Source organism: Cygnus olor, chromosome 1 (assembly GCF_009769625.2).
Source record: "Cygnus olor isolate bCygOlo1 chromosome 1, bCygOlo1.pri.v2, whole genome shotgun sequence".
NCBI lineage: Eukaryota > Metazoa > Chordata > Aves > Anseriformes > Anatidae > Cygnus > Cygnus olor.
The window spans coordinates 198886596-198907808 of record NC_049169.1 but is presented as its reverse complement, the minus strand read 5'-3'; the positions used below and the strand labels follow the sequence as shown (position 1 = coordinate 198907808).

The 21213-nt window shown below is 43.8% G+C and overlaps 1 protein-coding gene across 13 annotated transcripts in view; it reads left to right on the top strand.

The window, feature by feature from the left end:
• The window catches only part of FAT3 (FAT atypical cadherin 3), a 415442-nt gene that overhangs the window by 168906 nt on the left and 225323 nt on the right, over positions 1 to 21213 (top strand). For all 13 annotated transcript variants that reach the window (XM_040544267.1, XM_040544270.1, XM_040544265.1 and 10 more), the window contains one exon: positions 18622 to 18936. In XM_040544267.1, the coding sequence (XP_040400201.1) occupies positions 18622 to 18936 (315 nt within the window). The remainder of the gene's footprint in view (positions 1 to 18621; positions 18937 to 21213) is intronic.

Here is a 21213-nt window from a genome sequence, read left to right as displayed (position 1 = left end):
AGTTAACTAAACCCACAAATTATCACCTCCTGGCCAAATCCCAAAGCGTCATGCCTGTCCTTGGCCTTGACTTGTTTTTGTATTCACTGCAGCTGACCCCTCTATCCCTTCAATTCACTCTTTTCTCTGTAGCTCTTGGCAGCTACGATTTCTTCGAAGAATGGCTGGTGCCTCTTATCTCTGAAGTGTGTTGTTCAGCGACTGCCTTGGCAGCTGCATCTTCTCCATATCCCCCCATCTTAGTATTTAGCAGGACTGCAGCCTCGGTTACTTTCCTTCTTTCCTTCTGTTCCTGATCACTTAGAAATTTCATGTGTTTTATTGCACCAGCTTCTTCTTCTGTGCTGACTGCTCAGAAATAATACCCTTTAATATGGAAACTTCCATTCCTGTTGGAATGGAAATTAGTGTCTATTCCCAGATACCCCCCACTAGTTCATTTGCAACTTGCTGCAATCAGCTTGCATATTATCCCTTCCTGAAATTCCTATTTTCTTCTCTATCATAGGGGAAAAAAAAAAAGAAAAATAGAGATGTTCTTTTTCTCTTTGACTTAGCATAGATAGGTCATTAGAGGTTGCTGTAGGATTTTCCTTCTGCAGCACTTCTAAAGTGCCCTCATGTATCTCCAGCCCTAGTGCCAGATTGACCTAGTGATCTCTGGAGTAGATGTAGAATATATTTTGTCTTTTTGCTCAGTTTCTGATTACATCTTTTATACAAAATGCTGCTTAAAAATCAGTACCAGAGCAAGGAAGCAAAGTTACATTCCAGAGGGTTCATTCAGGTTAAACACAGCCTCTGCCTGTACGGTCTTACAGTAGAGCAAAAAAAAAGACAACTTCAAAGCAAGACAAGCAACCCGTTTGTGTAAGAGTAGTGAGAAGAGAGGCCATAAGAATTAACAAAGCGTTAACAAGATTATGTATTGAAATGAGACACTTAAAAAAGTGCCATTACACACCTGTGCTGTAGGCTCATTTGCAGGGTTAAACCAAGTCAATTAAATGTTGCTGGTGAAAGATTCGTGCAAATGATGTCAGAAAGTTCTCCTTAAATGCCTGATTTTGCTCAGGATTCACTACCATGGTGTTACTTACAGATTTCCAGCAATGTTCAGAATCTAATCACTTTACTGCTGTGGTAACAACACATATTGTAGAGATTGTTGGATAATAATGACACTAAAAAGTAATTCCAGCAATGTATTCAGTTTATGAATGGCTGTAACGTAGTAGTTTAATATTGCTGCTCTGCTGGAAACCATGTAAATGCCTGATTATCTATACCTATTAAAAAAAAAACAACAACAATTATTTATAGCAGAAAGAAAAATAAAGCATCTGTTTGTCGCTGGGGAGAACACACTGTGCGTTTTTCTATTATAGGCCATGCATGTATTGAGATTCCTGCATACTCCAGTCCTTCAATCATCCGAGTTAATAGCTTGTGCCATCAGACTACGCGAGCTCGAGGGAGGCTTTCCCTCTGCGGTGTAATGCTGTGCGGTGAGGCGTTCACCCACTTTTAGAAAACTTGATCCATTTTTGCCCGTTGAACTGCTGAACATGTGCTGTAGCAAATTTGCATGGTCGATCAGTTAAACTGAAGATGCGCTAGTTAATAATGTGGGAATTTTAGATGCTTCTTATGTTCAGTGGGGATGTGAGTGCCAAAGTTAGTAATGTCTATGTATCTGTGTTTGTTTTGCCATTTTTTGGCTTGTTTTGTCTCGCTGTTGCAAGAATTAGCAGATGTTTCGTTTGATTCATGATGCTAGATATCACCTCCTGGAACTGGTGTTTTAATTAGGTGGCACCCAATGCTTGTTTGGTGGCGAGCAAATTAAGGGGGGCTCATGCCGGGAATGCCAATGTCCTTGCAGTGCCATTGCCGCCTCCCCTCGTTTTGTTCTCGGAGCGATGCTCTCTGTAATGACCAACCATGGTCTTTCCTAACCCCCAGCCCCTGCTTTCCTTTTCCTTGTGCTTTCAAGTCCCTTACAAAGACCATTCCATCAAAGCTTCCTTGGCATGACCTTATGTATTGCTTAAAAATTACTGACCAGCTGAAGTAATGCCACTGAGTCTTCCCAAGATCTCTTCCATCAGCATACAGGTTCACAAGCTTTATGACAGTACTGGTGATGAGGCCGTGTCCATAAAGCTCATCGACAGGTCCCGTTCTGGAGTCATCACTAGAGGGACCCCAAGCAGTGGTTCTCTAAGAGACCAGTTCCCTTTGGAACTGGCAACTGGGATTAAAGCCAAGACCGTGCTGCCATTCAATATCATGGTCAGGGTGACAGGTAGCAGAAGTGCCAACCAACTTGCTCCAGTACCAACCAAACTGAAGCCTCTGAGAGTCAGTTTGGGCATGCAGGTGATGGATGACATGGTCCTCAGATGGGATTCATGGTGGCAGGCAGGCAGCCAGACACAGGGAAATGTTCAGCTTATAGATGGCTGTAATATAAAGTTCAATATTCTGCTTTGCTGGGAGCCACGTACACACCTGATTATCCATCACTATCTGTGTAAATGGCACCCATACAAAGCATAATATCCCTTGGTTCCACTTTTGGAGACTCTGCTGCTCAACAGGGGAAAGAGCTGGTTTGCCTGTCACCTTCTTTCAGAAAATGAGAGCAGCCCCTATTTCTTATTCCTGGATGCCTTTGGCTGTTACCCAAAGTTCTCCAACCTCTCTTGACACCTTTTTCCCCTCCGCACTGTGTCTGGGGAGAGGCCTAGCGTGGACTCTGGCAGCCATTGCCGTGCTGGGCAGTCCTCAGGCACCACAACCCTGGTGTGATTCATGTAGCCTGCTCAGGGCCTTGGGGCTGCACCTCTCTGTCTGTCGCTGCCAAGTTTTAACCTTAATTTGAAGCTGTCTGGGCTGCGTCAGCACCTTTTGCAGTCACACCTATGTGGCATGAAATAGGAGAGCGCCACGTTCAGGTGTTTTGTCCGTGGTGCTTTCCAGCCCAGGCCCAGCTACGATGGTTGTGGATGAAAAATGTTCCTCCTGGACGTTCGCTTTCAGAAGTCCAGGAAGTCATGTTTTCCTTGGTATCACTGGTGCAGACATCAAGCCATTAGAGTAATTGGGGAGTGATTCATTTATTTATTTTGAGTGATTGAATGCCTGACCACAGTGTGTTTTCTTAACTTTTACAATTTAGTAGTGGCCTGGGGTGCTGTATTCATTTTACTGTACTGCTCCAAGAGGCTAAGCTTTTGCTGTTCAGTTCTCTCTGGCTTTAGTTTAGAAGTACTCCACAGGATTAAAGCGACTGCTTAGTAGCTGGAGCTTTACTCTTTGTTTTGTGTTGTGTTTCTGACCCTCCTAATGTTGGCCTTGCCCCTTGGTGAAATGGTACAGAGGCACCTGGATGGTGGGAGTTCACACGTTTGCCAAGAGTTCCTGCAGCGATGTTGTATAAGGCCTAACTGTTTTCTAAACAATGCCATCCTTCCAAAATTCCTGTATGCTGAATCTCAGGGGGAGGGAGATTGATTGAAAACCACCACATTTAAAATTATTCTATTTTAAAGTAAGAAATGACTGACTGCTGAAAGCTTGCCTTATCTGTTGTCTTCCCAGTCGCCCTGCCACCCCTCACCATCCCAGGGTCAAAACAAATCTAATCCAGTCTTGTATTGGAAAAAGCAAATCAAACCAAGGATATTATTATTTGCTCTATTTGTCTTCACTGTGGTATGTTTATAAGGTAAGCCACATTTTAGTGATGTTCAAGTCGAGTTCTGAATTGCGCTTTCCCAAGTAAGCTTTGCTGAAGGAAGCCAGTATTTATCAAGCATGCTGTCAGAGTTTTAGTGCTCAGCTCTGGACAAGTGGACAAGTTACATCTCAATTAAAGCAGAAGATAAATGGGTGGCAGTAAATGGAGGTCATAGGTTAGAGGCGTTTAATGGAAGAAATGGAAATGAAAATTGGAAAACAATCTAAGGGATCTATAGAAGATAAGAACGGAGGAAACTCAATTAGAGGGAGCCATGCTTGCTCCTGCTCCTGGATCTGGGATAATTTCCTGGTTTTTGTTTGGATGGTTTTATTGCTTCCACAGTTGGCCAAGCTGCATTATAAATAAATAATTGAATCACCCTTTTCGAGGTTTGCTCAAATTGATGTATTTCAAAGAGGAAAAAATAAACTCCATTTCAAAATTGTGTATAAATATACAGATTTTTTGCTGTCTTAAGTGCAGCCTATAGATTAGCCCTAGGCAAAGCCCACACTGGTATTACTGAATGTTTAAGAATTTACAGCATAAAATACAAGGGAGTGTTTAAAAGCTAAAATATTCACAAATGCCAATTCAAATGTTAAGTGCTTACGAATGCTTTAAAATACATCTGATGATGTAAGGCAAGCCATGCAGAGAAGCCTACTATGTGTTTATGGTCTGGCCATTTACAGAATGAAAATAAATCACTTCTTTTGCCCTCTTTCATTTAGGATAGATGTATGTGCAAGTGTATGTATACGTATTTTCGCACATATCATAACTGTCTGTACATATATACAACATCACACAAAGGTGTATAAGTGACAGAAAGAGACCAGAGTCACTGCAGTGCATAATGAGCACATAAGGGTCGTGTCCACAACAAAGCCCTTATTTTCTGTGTCGTCTTTTATTATGTCTCATGCTTGTGGTTTCTCTCAAGGGACTAGAGAATGTATATTGGTACTGCAACATTTCATTATTTGCTTTATCAAGATGTTGACTTTCCCCACCTCTTTAGGGAGCTCAGTCCGCCTCATCATAAGAGACTCTAAAATTGAGCTGCTGCAGTTCCTGTGCGTGTATGTATACATCAGCTAGGAAATACAGTGCTTATTTCCATTGAGTCCGTTAGAGCCTTACCCTGAATGGGAAGGGAGCATCTGGGCAGATGCTGATGTCTCAGTACCCCTCAGATGCCAGACTGCCCTCTTTGCTTCCCGGCCCCTTGAACGGAGCCACATCATCTCCTGGAAGAGTGGGCAGGGAGAGCTGGCAGAAAGTACCATGACTTCTGAGGACTGGTGAGATAAGGGTCTGAGTTTTCTGTCTGACATGAAAGACAGTACTTAGGAGAAACGCAGCCACAGCACATTTATTTGATTCTCTCTGTTCTGGGCCAAAAGGAAGCACCCACTGAGTCACTGGCACCATTCCTAATGATCACGGTAGGGTTGTCTGCTTGAAGGCTTTTATCGTGATCCTCTGATTTGCAACATTCCTTTGTGTATCTCAGCTTCCTTCTGTTTTCTTGTCTGAAGAAGAGTATTCTACCTTTAGAATATTTTTGAAGATGATAAATTTCAGACTAAAGCTACCAGAAGATTAAAAGAATAGTACTTTCCACTAATACACTCTGGCATATTCCCATATACTCTTTGACCCTTCGATTTATTATCACGCAGAGTATGGAGAGTGAAACAGAAATGCCATTACTGTCTGCTTGTTTAGGGTCTGTGCTAGGTTTGCTGTTATAACCCCAGTTCCATTTCCGCCACACTTTACACAAGGTAGAAAATTAAAGTTCTGACTCCCTTAATGATCATGTGCAACGTTTTCCTGCAGAGTTGCCACAAGATTGCTCAAAGTGTTTTGGAAAAAATCCAGCATGGAAATCAATTCTAGTTCTTTCACCCTTTTTTTTAAAAAAAAAAAAAAATTATTTTACTTTATTTATTATCAACCATCTGTAAGTGGCTGTGGCCTCCTTGGGATACAACAGGTATGACAGCATGGGCAAGACCGTGATGGCACTGTGGTTTCCCTGCAGAGGTGCAGCATTCATGCAAAGGATATCCTCTGGGGACTTCTTTGTGGAGGGTAATGCGCAAGTAGTGAGAGAGGTCTGGCGTGTAAGACCTATTGGTATGCTTAGGAGTGAGACCAGAACCACTCTTGCATCTGTTCAAGGAAAGAAACTGAACTTACATCCTTCCTGAAGTGAACGGCAAGAGATGCTCCTAATCTTCTTGGCTTTGGCAAGTGATCTTTCCTTCAGAGGCCCAAACTAAATTTTGGTCCTCAGGTAATCCTCATACCTTTCCTCTGCTGCAGCCACCCAAATTCCTGCCTGGAGCAGAAGCAGCAGCTTGAGGTGTTTTTACACTCCCTGGACATGGAGGATGAAAGGGGGATCCTCTTTCTCAGCCTCTTTAGAGGGGAGAGGAGAGAGTACAGCTGAAAGTGTACTGAAGAAAATATGGAAAACTTTGCTTCTGAGTGGTTTGTACAGTACATACAATAATCCCAATTCAAAATAAGATGCCTCTTCTTTGACATGCTGGCTGTTGCTACTCTGGGCCCCGTACACAGTTCTGTGATACAGATGGAAAACTTGCATTTTCTAGTCCCGGGGAGATCCCTGCAAATGGGTCTAGATAAAGCTGCAGGTTTCAGTGCATCCAACTTGTGTTTCACAGCATAAAGCCTTCCAAAACAGTAATATTCTGCTACATCATGGAAAATATTTATGAAGTATGCTGCCTAGAGAGCCCTTATCCATCAGAAAATTTATTTTCAGAAACACAGGAATGAGCAAACAATTGTTTTTACAAAGCCAGGTTTGCTGTGTAAGAGTCTCTTGTCATCTGAGAGTTTCTACTCAAGCACAGAAGGGGACCAGGCCATTTGCTGCACGTCTGTCTGGCCCGGTGCTCGACATGGACGGAATGACGGACATTGCTCTAGGCTCACCAGGGTTCACCTCCAGCAGCTGTGCTGCTTCTAATGGCTTGTGCACACCTCCAGAACAGGGTTTCTTGCATGACCTGGTGAGAAGATACAAGTAAGCTTCTGGCTTAACCCCTTACAAAAAGAGAAGGGAAGCGACTGCTGGTGCTGCTGGGCTCAGTCATACTCGGTGCCCACCTGGGCAGTGCTGTTGGGCACCCACCTCACATCTGCGTGCTTGGGAACTGTGCATTTCGCTGTGCTTGGTGCAACTTCTGCTTTGAATCCCAAATCACCTCCCAGTGTAGGACATGGTATGTTTCTACAGACATAACTATTTTGATGGTGAGGATTTTAATGTGGGGAAGGGGATTTTTTTTCACTATATATGTTTTTTCCCCTCCGTGGGGATGGCAATTCAGAGACTTTTGGAACAACCAAATGGTGGTCAGGGGGATCAAGCCGGGCAATTTGGGAGCCACCCAGCACCATCCAGGGAACCCCCTTTCTCCAGGATCCTTCAGTAAGTGCAGCAGGGGAGTGTTTGCAGGTTCAGCCTGCTTAAAGGCCAGAAGGGACCAGATTGTCTGGTTTCATCCCACTTATGTTGGATATAATATAATACTGCCTATTATATTTAATCTTCTTACCTCTCTATTTAGTAGTCTTCCTCTGACAGGAGCATATCATACATTTTCCACAAAATCTTTCTCCCCCAGCAGCTTGTAGACCTCATCTGCAGATATCTAGAGACTGGAAAAATTATACCAAGAATTAATCACCCACTTTAGAAAAATAAATAATAAAGTAGGGTATCAAGCTGATTGCTAATTTTATTTTTCCTGGCTTCAGTTTCCAATCATTAGATGTTGCTCCACCTTATTTTGTTAGATTAAAGAGCCCTTTAGTTTCCCATATTTCCCCATGAACTTTGCATGGATTTTATAATCAAATTTTCTCTCAGTCTTCTTTTTAATTAGCTTAGCAGATCGAAGTCTTAAACTCTCTTACTGTAAATCATTCTCTCTGCTTCTCATACTGTTTGTGGAGCTCTTCTTTTTATATCTTCTCCGATTTTTTGACATGCTTTGTAAAGCAGACTCCAGAGTCAGGTGCGGTGTCTCCAGACAGAGGGAATGCTGCTGTGCCTGGCAGGGGGGTTAAGCGGTGCTCCGGTGCTTACGCTGTGCATCACTCTCGCCTCTTCCCCGCAGCGTTTGTGTTCGAACACAGCGTGACTATTAAACCCCTTTCAGAGGTACTCATTCTCTCCTGTTTGACTACTCCTCTGGGTTTATTTTTGGATAGAGAAAAAGTTAAAGGCGTATTTCAGGGTTGATGTTATTACTCTTTTCAGAGGGCTACCCATTTGCTGTGGGCTGACAGGCAGCTGAAAGAAACAGTGGCAAAGGACGAAAAACAAAAAGACTCTATTTCCAGTATAATAAAAACTCAGTTCCAAGGTGAAAGTCTTTTATGAGGAGATGTATTCCTGACAGTTCCGTGTTTACCCCGGCCAGCCATCCCAGGCTGACTCTGCTTGGCATTGAGATCCATCAGAGGAGTTGATGTCCTTTTATGCTTTATTTCAGCCCAGGTAGAGTCAGCTCCACATATCCTCCGTGGGCATCATGGTGGAGGGCAGGCACAGAGCACCAGGGAGCCTCCCCGGCAGCCAGGCTCCGCCACGGAGCTGCCTCCAGTGCCTTTCAGTCCCTCCCCAGAGGCATAAAAAGCTGAAGCTGCTTGGGACAGATTTAGTAGAAGGGCTTCCAAAACAATCCCTCTTACAGTAGGCAACACAAAAGGTGCGAAGCTCTTTGTAAAGGAAGAGGAACCTGCACAGAAGTCCCTTGCTGCTGTTGTTCAGGCCAGGACTTTCATCAGGATCCTTTTGAGCATCCCATGCCTTTCTTCTCTGTCTCCTCTTCCTGCTTTGGCTTTGCTCTGCTTCTGATCTCGTTTCTAAAATAACCGGGAGCAAACCCTTCTTTTTAAAATAGTTTCCCAGTCCTCCTGGCAGAGGACACATGGGTCGGACTTTGATCTCTTTATTAATCTACTAAAGAGGATGTACAGAAAATCTGGGTTACTCTGGGCATTAGGCAGGCCCTTTGTGAAAAAGTGCCTCCACACAAACGGGTTATTATTGAGGTTTAACAACTTCCATTGTTGGTGCTAACAATGGGAGAATTTCTGCTGATACCAGCTGTGGGTTTCCTTTGGTCCCTTCCCCTTCCTTTGGGGGGCTGCACAGGTGAGTTTTATAATCCGAGCCGGGCTCAGGAAACAAAGCAGAACTCAGTTTGCTGTAGAGACAAACAGATACAGAGGCATAAATGTGTACAAATGTGCTGTAATATAGGAGAGAGTTCACAGTTTATAATTCGTGTGTAGCTGGAAACCCAGTAGCCACCAGTGCTTAAAAACAAACAAACAAACAAAAAAAACAGCATTATCAACAGAATGAAATTATACAGTCAGCTGTTGTCCTTTTGGAGTTACCTTAAGCAAATGTTACCCCATTGCATCTTCCTTCTAGCATTTACAAGTGCCTGAGGTGTCTGAATTTGGGGAGACACCCACCACTGTCACAATATTGCACTTTTCATTTGTTCTGGTTGCTCTGCTGGCTGAAAAAAATGAGCCTCCACATGTCCAGCAAATAGCAGAAAGCAGATCCCATAAATAGGCATCGCCTTTTGCTGTGTCTTGGTGACCAAAACAACAGCAGCCCTTGTCCATAAAGGTTGAAGGAGATGGCTGAAGCCGTCCAGCCTTGCAGCACATCCCGTCTGTCAGGGCAGCTTTATGTTCGGTCCCATCACACTCCGACTGCACCGAGTGGGAAGCAGCACGTGGTAGCATACAGTCATCGCTGGGGTTTCCCAGATCCTCACAGCCTGGTTTTACTGCAGGGTTTTAGTGTGCTGCTTGGCAGTGATGGAGTGTGTGAGGCTTTGACAGAGATTATTCATAAATGCGGGGGGTTTATAGTATTTGTGCTTTTGAAGGCAATTTGGTTCTTCTGGAGATGTCCCACTGTGTATTTTTGTTTATCCATATAAGATTATCTTTATGATTTTTTTTCCCAAGCAAAAAAGCATTAAAGCAAGCAGAATATGTGTATTTCTTCGAATAAATAGAGGGCTGTGATGGAAGGTACAGAAAGTATAATAAAGTCTAGTCAGGTTTAAATGTTGGCACATCTTATTTTATTTAATTCATAAATGGAAGAAGATAGAGGATTTATTTGACTAGGTGTCTGGTTCAGTGTCTTGATGATATGTTTGGAAAATTGCTCTGAAATTGATGTGTAAATGACCTTGAAGATGTCATATTTAAGCGATAGCTCATTTTGATTTGAAGTTGTAAGCCTTTTTTTCCACCTCCGTGCCCCAAACACAGCAAGCAAAGAAAACGTGACACATTGGGTTTAAGTCGCTTGAAAGTAAAGAAGGAAATCTTTACCTTCAAACCTCAAAAGCTAAGTAACGTGGAAGGTCAGGCACCTAACCTGAGATGTGCCTTAATTCCAGTGCCATGAAGGTGCTGTTTACAAGGAGCTCTGCAGTGCCACGGGCTCGGTGCTGCCTTGTCAGACCTGGGGAGCTCCTTTCAGTCCCATGAGAAAACCCAGATCTGGTGCTGGGTTGCACTGTCAGTTCAGGGCATAACATTCACCTTGTAACTCGCCTCAGATGTACATATATGTGCAAAAAATATAGAAAAATGCATATGTTCCCTCTTATTGTTGATATTTTGATTTGAGAGGGCACTGGCCAGACCTAAGCTTGAGTATTACCTTTAAGTAGTCGAAGTTCCCCCCAGCCATGGCAAATGAAGTTACATTTACGTTTCGCAGCCTGAGGCAGGGCTGGCCAGGGTCTGTGCTCAGGTGGGACACTGTCCCCAGCCCCACGTCAGGGTCAGGCCCACAAAAGCTGTGCTGATGGGGCTGCACCTGATTTAAAGACCCCTGCCAGACCCGCCGTGCAATTACACCATGTATCCAAGTCATACGGGGTATCCCTCACCTCAGTTGGCTGGCCAGAAACCTCAGAGGTTAGTTGGAGTTTCCATACTTAACGAATTGTCCTGTACCTGATCTGTTTTTTTCTGACTAACTGGACATGTTTTGTCTAAACCATTGCATGGCTGTGTTTGGTTTTATGAGTGAAAGCTGTCTGCAGCCCCGAGGTACACCCAAAAGGCTGTGCACACCCCAGCAGCCTTCGGAAAGAGTCCACACTTGAAGTTTCCCCTAAAATGTATGGTGGCATGTCATGGACAGTAAGAGCTGTAAATCTTCACATTATCAGCCTATCTATCTCTTCCATGCAGATATATTACATTTACTAACAGCAATGTTAATGTCCTTGTCATGATCCTGACTGGATGTGATATTAATGCAATTGCATGCAATAACTAGATAAAAGGTGTATTTGCAGACTAATCCAGTGTCCGTTGAAATAACGTTGCTGAGGATTAGATTTTTAATTCTCTTTTACTGCCCTGGGAATTTGGATATAATATTCAACTGCAGAAACTGCATTTTGAGGTAACAGCAGATTTGTACATTCAAAACATCAGTAAAAAAAGAAAATTAAAAGTTAAGCCCTAGGCAGGAGTATTACCTGTCCTGCATTGTTTGACGAACATGGTTTATTATGTACGTTTTACAATTGAACCAGACAAAAGAATATTAGAAAGTTCTACATAGGTATAACCTCACAAAGTTAATATTGCTTTTGGACTCGTTCCTTGGCATGATCTAATCTCCATTTAAGTCAATGGGGATATTTCCATTCACTCAATAGGAGCTGGGTTTGCGTTTTAATATGTATTAAAGCTTACAAAATTCATGCAATAAAGTAAAAATGGGAGGACACACTTTGCACAGTGGGGGGGGCTCAAACAAAGGTCCTGCGATAGCATTTAATCACCAGAATAAGGAGCCTGATTTCCAGAGCTGCCTGCTGGGAGCTGTGGGTGGCACAAGGGGCCGGCCGCCTTCACGCTCCGGTGGAGTTCCTGGTTGATGTGATGCTGCCGTCTGTAGTCGGGTCTGGCCCTGGTGATTCACGGCTTGAGGGGACTTGAAAAGAGGTGAATATAACGTGTGGTTTATTCTCAGTCGCACTGGCTCCAGTGGCCCCAGTGTTATTCTATCAGGCACTGGTGCTCAGATCCACTGCGCATCTTCGTTACTCTAAAGCCGTTCAGTCCTTTAGGTTATATTTACAGTTTACCCTTAATGGAGGTAATGGAAGAAATATCTTCTAAAAGAGGTATACACTTGGCTTTTATACACATCAGAGCCATTTTATGTGAAGTACCTAAATAAAACAGTGTATGCACTAGGCATAATGTCAGCTTTCTTTAAATCATAAATTTCCTTTCTTTATTGGAAGTGTAATTCCTGTCTACAAATCATGCTATTTTAGTTGGCTTTATGTTCATCGGTTTGATGAATTAAGGGCTTCCATAATTTTTATACTTTTCCTGCCTACGTTAGCTCTCTGGTAAACATCCTTCAGAAATCGTGTAGTTGCTCCCTGTGAGGAATCTGGACTAGTTCTGACATTTGGGTGGGACTCACAAATCTCTGCATGACCCCGGCTCTGGGCACGGCAGCAGCTGGGGGTAGGAGCACCAAGAGGTGCCTGCAGAAACTTCATCTCAGGGAGGCCAAAGCAGCTTGGTAAATGCCTTCTTCCCCTCTGTGCCTCTGTGTTTTATACTGAAAACCTGAAAAAAAATGTCGTTATAAAGCTTTAATCTGTGTCTTTTTTGCTTACTTCTTTTCTTCCAACAAGGAAATGCAAGCAAGGGCCGTTGGGTGGCGGCTTGGTGACAAACAAGGTGTTGTGTTTACTACTGGGAGACTGGCAGAGCCTTTGATTGAGGGTCATGAATAATTAGTGGTATTTCAGAATCAGTGATTTTTCCTTTCTTCCTTTGAAACTGAGTGATGAAACAGAGTCCTGAATATTTTCTTGTCAGTATTCATTCCTGACTCTGCCTCATTCCCGTCATTTTAATTTGGGCAGAGACCAGCTTCTACTTTGTAGCTGTTTTGCACTGAGTCCCCTTAGTTTTGAAGCTGGAGGAGAGAGATGCACACTTAGGGCTCTGGAAATGCTGTTTTGTAGCACTTCTCATGGCACAAACCAAAGTGGCCCTTGCACACAGTGGTGGTGAGTCTGTAGGTCCAGAAGATGTGTGCATGATTCTCAGTCCTTCCTAAAGTTTATGCATTTTTATAGCTACTCAGACCTCACATTTGCACTGGCGAGGAGCTGGCTTTGGTTGGAAGGGGCGTGCTGTACTCCTACATTCATTTCCCAGAGCCACCCAGCAGGTGGGAGCACTGTGGGCCTGCTGACATGGGCTCACCTCCAGGCAGCTCCTAATGGGGACAGGTTCTGCCCTTGCTGCCTCCACCACTCCTCCTGCCCACCTCTGTGGCCACTGCTGGGTCAGGGTGTGGGCTGTTCACCTCACCTGGCCTTTCCTAATTTCCCAGTTTGAGGTGCAGATTTGTGCAATGAGCTCGTCCTTCTGCAAAGGGATGAGAAGAACACATAACATCTTGTTGCTGATGCTCTTCTCAACTGACTGAGGAGAGATGATGGCATTAAGTGGGGTGCCCCTGTGCAAAATCACTGCAGTATTTTGAAAAAGAAATAACTAAGGTATCTCTGTAGTAGTTTTTTGGTAGAAGTTTTTGGAAGCGTGGCTCATTCTTCCAAGTCAGTCCTCATCCTGTCTGCTCAGGAGCCTGCCTTGTTCATTTGCTGAAACCATGAGATTATGATGACTTCCACTGACAACTTCTATAACACAGGCTACTGAGCCACTCAGCAAAATCACACACTAAAATATTTCTGTATTTATGCCAATAAAAATGGGTGGGTAGGAGAATAGGTTACAGTGGCTCATTCCAGTATCAAGACGCCAAACAGTGGGAGATTCTGGCCCGTCTCCATCACGCAGGTGCTCCTGCCAGGTATCCTCCGCGGTGCATGTTTGCACTCTCCTTTTTCTGACATCAACTCTCAACCATCAGACCTTGATTTGCTTTTCTCAGCGAGATTAAAGAGCCTCGTTATTCTCCTCTGTCTTTTCCCTGCCTGGCTTCTTACAGACCACCAAGTTGTCTTTTAATCTTGCCTTCCAAAAAAACTAAACAGAATTGAACTCCTTTCAGTGTCTGCGCTATTGAGGGTATTCATGAAGGATGGTGTGACTCTTAGGAGGAACGTATGTGCGAAGCAGATATCCATGGCGATGGGCACCTATGTAAACACGCGGACTGACAGCTCCAGTAAACACTCTCTTCCAGAGCTGTGGCAGGTTCATTCATCACGCGACCTATACAAAAAGTACTGTCAGACGTGTAAGGTAAACAAGCAGGGGGCAAAAAGAGGCTAGGAAAGAAATAATGCTTCTCTCTAATCCCTTTTTGTTTTAAGAGCCTCTTGGGTTTCCTGTGGCTGTAGTAAATACATAACTTTCTGATAATTTTTGAGTGGACCGTGTCATTTAAAGTGGTCTGCTGAAACATGGGCAGCAAATCAGTGGGAGAGGCAAGAAGGAAATCCAGTTTGCTGATTTTTGTCCACTTAATAGCCACTAGCTTCTCAATGCCTTTTTTTTTTTTTTTCCTTTTTGCCTTCACCCGTCATAATGCAGCCCCTCACTGCGTGCCACTTGCAGGAGCCGTGCAGAAAACATTACCCCATTATTTTCCTGGGGAAAGAGGGAAAACAAGCCTTTAAGAGAAACAAGCGCACAACCTTTGCGTTGCTGGCACATTGCCGAGCCCGAGGGCTGCACTTAATTTACATATAAATGTGACCAGGATTTTAATCAGAGATTAGTGCACTCTGTTGTTATTTTTCACTTAGAGTGTTCATAATGCACGTGGTGCTTTGCAGATCGCATAGGACAAATGGATTTTGAGGATTGCAGTGGAAAGCATATCTGTGGCACTGCTGTTCTGATGGATGACCAGCTTTATTTCTGAGGGTGCCAGCGGCCTGAGGAAGTGCTGGCTTCAGTTCTTTAGGGATACTGCAAAATCAGGCAGTTCTTGCTGAGGGGGATGTAAAGAGCTGACTTCGAGCCTGCTCACCTGGATTTCAGCTGCCCCGTGTGGCAATGCAGTAGTGCCTCCCTGATGGAGCATCCCGGTGGACGGGAGCATCTGCTTTTCTGCCTCGTCATAAATGCGTCTGCAAAATCGTGAACTTCTCTTTTTAATGACTTCGAAATTTTCAGGATCTCTGCTGATATTTCTTGTTTTTTCTTGATTTGTTTAGCTCAGGTGTCATTACCTTGTTCATGTTTCTCTTCTAATTAGCAGGCAGCTGGGAAGAGTTTACCACAAAAACTATTCCAGAAGAGCTTTACAGCTGCTCCCAGAGCCCTCTCCTCCCCTCTGTCCTTCTGTACCTGAAAATAAGCTTCTGGCCTTCTTTAGTATCTGTTAATAGCAATAAACTTTGAAATAAGTGAGGTCTTTTCTGATTTTCTTGTGGTCTTATACAGGGATATTTTCGTCCTTTTTTTATACTTTCACTTGGCTAACCTCAGGTACCCCAGGGCCTACCCGTAGAAAGCCCCAGGGAATATCTTGCTGTTCTAATACCAGCACTATCAGCCTTTTTCCTTGAGTGATGAAGAAATGGTGATAATTAAATGGCATCACCAGTCTTCAGAGTTAGCACCTCATCTGAAAATGAAATTTGACTTGTGCTTGAAAGGCGTTACCCAAATCTACATGGAGATATTGGATAAATATTCTTGTATGTGTTCTTGTGGGTACGAACTTCAGACCCATGTTTAGGAAGTCACCAAGGGGGAACTTTGGAACATTTGAGAGTGAGGTAGAAGGGGAAGGGGATCCGAGGGCTGACACAGGGTCTCCACATGGAAAACCTGAAAGGAAACAAAGACCTCCTTCTCTATCCATCAAGCTGCTGTGTGTTGACAGGTTAAATGACAAGACATATTGAGCAAAAGGAATTAATCTGTATCTGGGACCTTTTAATAAATCAAAAGTAAAAGGAAGAATCAGTGTAGCAGACCCATTGGCAGCTGCTAACACTTGTTTCATCATCCTTTCCTTCTGAAATACACAAATGGAAAGGAACTGTTGCCAGGAGTCATAAAATAAAGGAAAGACTCGGAAGATAGATTTATTATCAGTTCAATATTGGTGAAATTCAGCTTCATAAACAGAGGTTAATCTGCTAAAACCTTCCTTGCTTGCACTGGGGGAAAACCCCACTCATTTCAATTTTTGCTCAAAGATCTAAAATAATTCTTCTTGTCATCTGAATAAATCAACATCTCTAGAAGCACCAGTGTTCATCTTTTTTTGCCTCATCCTTGCCCACGTGGATTTATTTTATTTATTTATTTCCACAGGGTGTTGTTTATTATGGGCTCTTCTCATCCTGGCGATGTAATTTCTCTTCTGGACTTCTAGGCATTTTCATCACACTTTGCTACATATTTCACCCATGTTTCTACAGAAAGTCATTATGTAGCACAGCCTGCTGCTGACAAGAATATTTAGAATACAGTCTGCCTTTGTCCTCCAGTGCCGTGTTGCTCACCTTTGTTGGGTGAATAATACGAGCAAAAAGGACATGGGCCTGGTGTTACTGCAAAGAGACCTAAGCCCGCACATGTCCGGAACTGGTACTGCTCCTTCTTCTCTTTCTTCTCTCTGTATGGTTGATGAAACTGTAGGAAAATACCTGCCAGTTCAGACTAGTGTTAAAAAAAAATTAATAAAAAAATCCAAACTTGAAAAAAGTATAAAAAAGAAGAGTTGTGCTAGAAGACAAGAACTAATACAACAGGCGTCCATTCGGTGCGTCTTGTGCTGCCTCCCATCCAGCACAGATTTGGATGGGGGACATCATGATCTGGAGCCTGACTCCCTGGGGACAGGCACCATCTCTTCTCACTCAGGGAACTTTCTGTCTTATGCTGGGGAGCGGTGGTCCCTGAGGGTGGAAGTTACCTCTTTTGCCTCTTGCTGCTACCCCTTATAAAAACAATGCAGTAAGTTCACCAGTAGCCTTGAGCATAGGATGGGTTCTGCTATCAAATGGCCAGGGAAGTTCACACCAAGGCTGTTTAGATCATTACAGATCAGAAGCTCTATCAGGCCATCAAATCAGTTCCTTCTGCTGATGTCTCACAAGCGCAGGGCCATCATTTTCATGGCTGCTTTTCAAGAAATGGAATAGCCTTTCCAGTTCACTTTTAAACCAAAGGTCACGGCTTCATCCAGTGTCATAAATGGAATAATTGCTGCTATCTACAAAGCCAAATTTGATGCATAACTTGTAAGACCGGGGCAAGGAATAAAGCAGATGAATTACGGCTGAACTTCACTTATGCCATTAAGAAGGATTCATGATAGGACCAGTGAGGAGGAGCTCTTCCTGGCATCCCACACCCTGTGCACCTAAAAGAGGCACCCAAAGCCTGCCTGAAACCCCTCTCACATGCAGGCAGGGAGGTTAGCATCATTTGTGACTATTCCAGGGTCTTTAAAGCCTCTCTAAGACTTCAGGATATCCTAGGAAATTTTAGGGTGCTCTGATAATTAAAAAAAAAAAAAACAAAAACTAAAGGCAAAAAAAGACACCTACCTCTCTTACTAGCACTGATCTTAGAGCTCCACTTCTCTCCATAATTAACTGATGGTGTTGTTCTAAGTAGCATCAAGCACATCTGGGACTAAATTCAGGTTTCTTGCGTTACTTCTTCACTAGTTCCTCTCTATTAATGACATGACTTGCTTGGCTGGAAACTGTCCTTTCAATGTATCTATCTCAAGCTTGAGACCCATCATATTCATGTGCCATCCAAGGTTTAATGCTGGATAGAATAGGAAAATGCTCTTGGGATAGGTGTCACAGAAGTTACAGGAAAGGGCACTTGCTTATTTTGATGTTGGTGTGAATGCGTGTGTGGTGCTGGTGTACTTGATCCTTGTGTGTTTACAGGCACACTACAAGTCAGTGAAGGCGCTGACTACACAAATATTAGCAGGTCTTTTAGTGCTAGCAGGTCTTCCTGGTATAAGGGCTCTGTATCTGATATTGCTGAAGTCATGGTGGGTTTGGTCCTCATTTCATGAGTAGGATGGCTACCTAAATCACTTTAGGTAGACTTGAAGGTGCCTTGAAGTCCTTCGCTCTGTTACAGACAAATGCATTCTCTCCTGGTTTCTTAGGGGCACAAAGGAAAACAGCCAATGTTGTCTTACACCAGTAAGTAGTGTGGGCAAACCCTTCCTTCCTCTGTGATGAAGGAGGATATACCGATCGTCTAAGAGCTTCTACAAGGCTAGCTTTCAATTGCTCGTTATCTGGGATTTTGGCAATGTGCAATGACTTTTCTCAATATTTAATTTGCTGTCTATTTTCTGAACTTGAATGGATTATTTTAAACAGTCCCCTAGGGCTTTTTCTTCAGCAAGGGCACTGGTAGGATTTTAAATGAGTAGCCACCTTCCCTTGTGCAATTCACTGTCAGTGCTGATTTCCCTCTACCACAGTTCATACAAGCTCGCACCACTGGCAGAAGATGATGGCATTTCTTCTGTTACTCTGCCAGCTGCAGTGCCAGCAGAAAACTGGTTGTGACACTAGGACGCTTAGGAAAAGCCATCTTTTTTCCCCAAAAAAATTTTGTGGTACAAAGGACTGAGACGTTGAGCAGGGTTTTGGGAAACAGTGACTATTTTCATTATATGCACATATTTATCTTTTGTAAGGTTGAAGCATTTAATAAATCTGAGTACATTTCTGTAGTACAGCTAAATTAAAAGAGATGTGTTTTTTCATTGATCCTCTTCCTGAGATCTTCTGCTTGCTGTTTTTCTGCAGGAGTTATCTACACTGCAGATATTCTTGATCGGGAGACGACCAAGTCGTACTGGTTGACAGTGTATGCGACCGACCACGGAGTCGTCCCACTCTACACGACCATCGAAGTCTACATTGAAGTGGAGGACGTGAATGACAACGCCCCTCTCACCTCTGAACCCATCTATTACCCAGCCGTCATGGAAAACTCCCCAAAGGATGTATCTGTCATTCAGATCCAAGCCCAGGACCCGGACTCCAGCACCAATGAAAAACTGACTTACCGGATTACAAGTGGAAATCCCCAGAATTTCTTTGTAATCAATCCCAAAACAGGTAACAAAATCCTGCTGCCTTATGGTGGTAGGAAAATACAGTTTAAATATTTATTGGCTTCCTCCCTTTCAGTATTTTTCCCAACCTGTGTTTTCTTGTTAGTTATCTGTCTGAAGCATCCTGCTGTGCACTTGTAAATGAGCACACCGGCAGCTGATGTGGGGCACATGTGCCACTGCAGCGATCACTCGTCTGCAGGTCACTGAATAGCTGCTGGCTGTTGCCTCTTTTCCTTGTCTGTAGGGATGAGACTTTGCTGCTCTGAGTCTGCAGAGCAGTGCTAGCAGGCAGATTCAAGCTGTTGGATTTCATGAAGCACAGCCTTGTCCTTTGTAATCCGGCGAAGCTTCGCTGAAGTGAGTGGCACTACAGTTGTCAAGTACACATAATTAGGCTGTGTGTTACACGAGCTGGATGTAATTTTACAGCTTGTTTCATACAAAAAGACAGTTGAGATGATCTAACAGTCCTTCCGGCCCTTAAAAAATCTATGCATTTGCATTGATTTGTAACAGTTGGGATGAGCGGCCTGTGTGGGCAGTGTCACAGACACGCTGCTGTACGCCTGGTGCTCATGCTTGCTTCAAGTTCTCGTGCTTGTTGTAATGCTCCTGGCTTTGTTCTGGGGTTATTTTTCGAGTTTATTTATATCTGCTGCACCCAGAAAATCAAAAGGAATATACCTGAGTGAACGTATCTAATTTATAAGGCAATGATATTCGCTAAATAACTTTTCAACATTTGTCAATCCTATTGCAATGTGTAGCTTAAGAAGGGCCTGGGATCATTTCAGACATAAGCCTTTCTTCAGGTGAAGAAATCATAGAGCATGTGTATTCACACGGTTCAATCTGCTGAGCCCTAAGGCACATATCTCACTTATTCTTAACACTTGAAATGGCTGAAGATGGCTCTTCCATCTGCATCCCTTCCCTTCCTCCCCCTGCCCCATAAATCCCATCTGGGCAAAATAGCAGAGTTAGGACTCAGCAATATTTAATTAATTACATTTAATGCACGTGCATCCCTGCCATCAGCTCCTCCCACAGAGCATCCTGATCAGCACATGTCTCTGCACGGCCATGAGTTTCAGACAAGTCCCAGCCATGGGTGCTTGGGTGCTGCTGCTGTTAGCACCAGGTATTTTGGTGGCACTTCCCCACGCCAGAGCAGAGGGCAAGAATAGTTTTCTCCAGTAAGAAAATCATCATCCTCTTGAATCGCAGGTGGTGCTGAAGAGGTTCATCTTCAGTTTGTGCTGCTAAAATTGCTGTCAGAGAACTTAAGGGCATCAGCATAGTTAATTCACTGTTTCGGCAACCCCTGGGGGGCCCCCATTGCTGCTTTTTTTCTTGTTTTTTTCCTTTGAAAATGATTGGACTGATGGAGTGCATGTGCACTGAGGTCCCTTGATCCCCAAAAAGGGAGGTCTGTCATTTGAACACAAGGATTTCCTCCTCCCTTGTGAGGTATCAAAGCATGGCGAGCTCTGCCTGGCCCGTGCTCCATGTCAGGAGGCTCCTTCCAACAGGAGGCTGGCATCCCAGGAGGAGGATGGGTTTGCATGAAATTTTCCCTGAGATATCTGTCCCCGGTACGTTCCTGCAGGGCATTACCTTCTCTCAGACAGTGGCTTACGCTCTGGTTGTTTATAGAGGCGACTTCTGCACACACAAGAGAGACGAGAAGTGTGCCAGCCCCGTGTCCTTGCTGGGATTCAGCAATGCCATAACTCACGCACTGCTTCGTACAGCAGCCACAAGTGCAGCAGTGTGCTGTATAATCAAGATTAAAAGGTTTAACATGAACCCAAATATGTGATGATGGCAGCGTGTGTGGGTTGAGTGAGAGCAGTCATTTGTGAGGAGGTCTTTTGTTTTCTTTGTCACTTCGGGAGTTTAGACAGCACCAACAAACTGACATCTTTCTCCTGTGACTAATCAGGTGTCAAGAGGCAGCACGAAGGCCCCACCTCACGTTTTTTACATCCTTCTGTGCAAAGCAGCAGAAATTGACCTCGACTGGAGATGGGAAACGGGCTGGAGCACATGGGTGCTTCTGTGGCAATCAGACATTTCTCAGATGCCTCACTGATGAGGCTTTTGGGTTAAAAGTCTCGTTGGATTTGCTGTCAGAAATAAATGTCTCCTAAATCCAGATTATGAGGAGGGTCAGGATGACAGGCAGGAGAGGAGGCTGGCTTCCTCTGCAGCAAAGAAGCACTGATCATGGTTTGCTGATCACTTCCTTAGATCATCAGGATATATTTCAGCAACA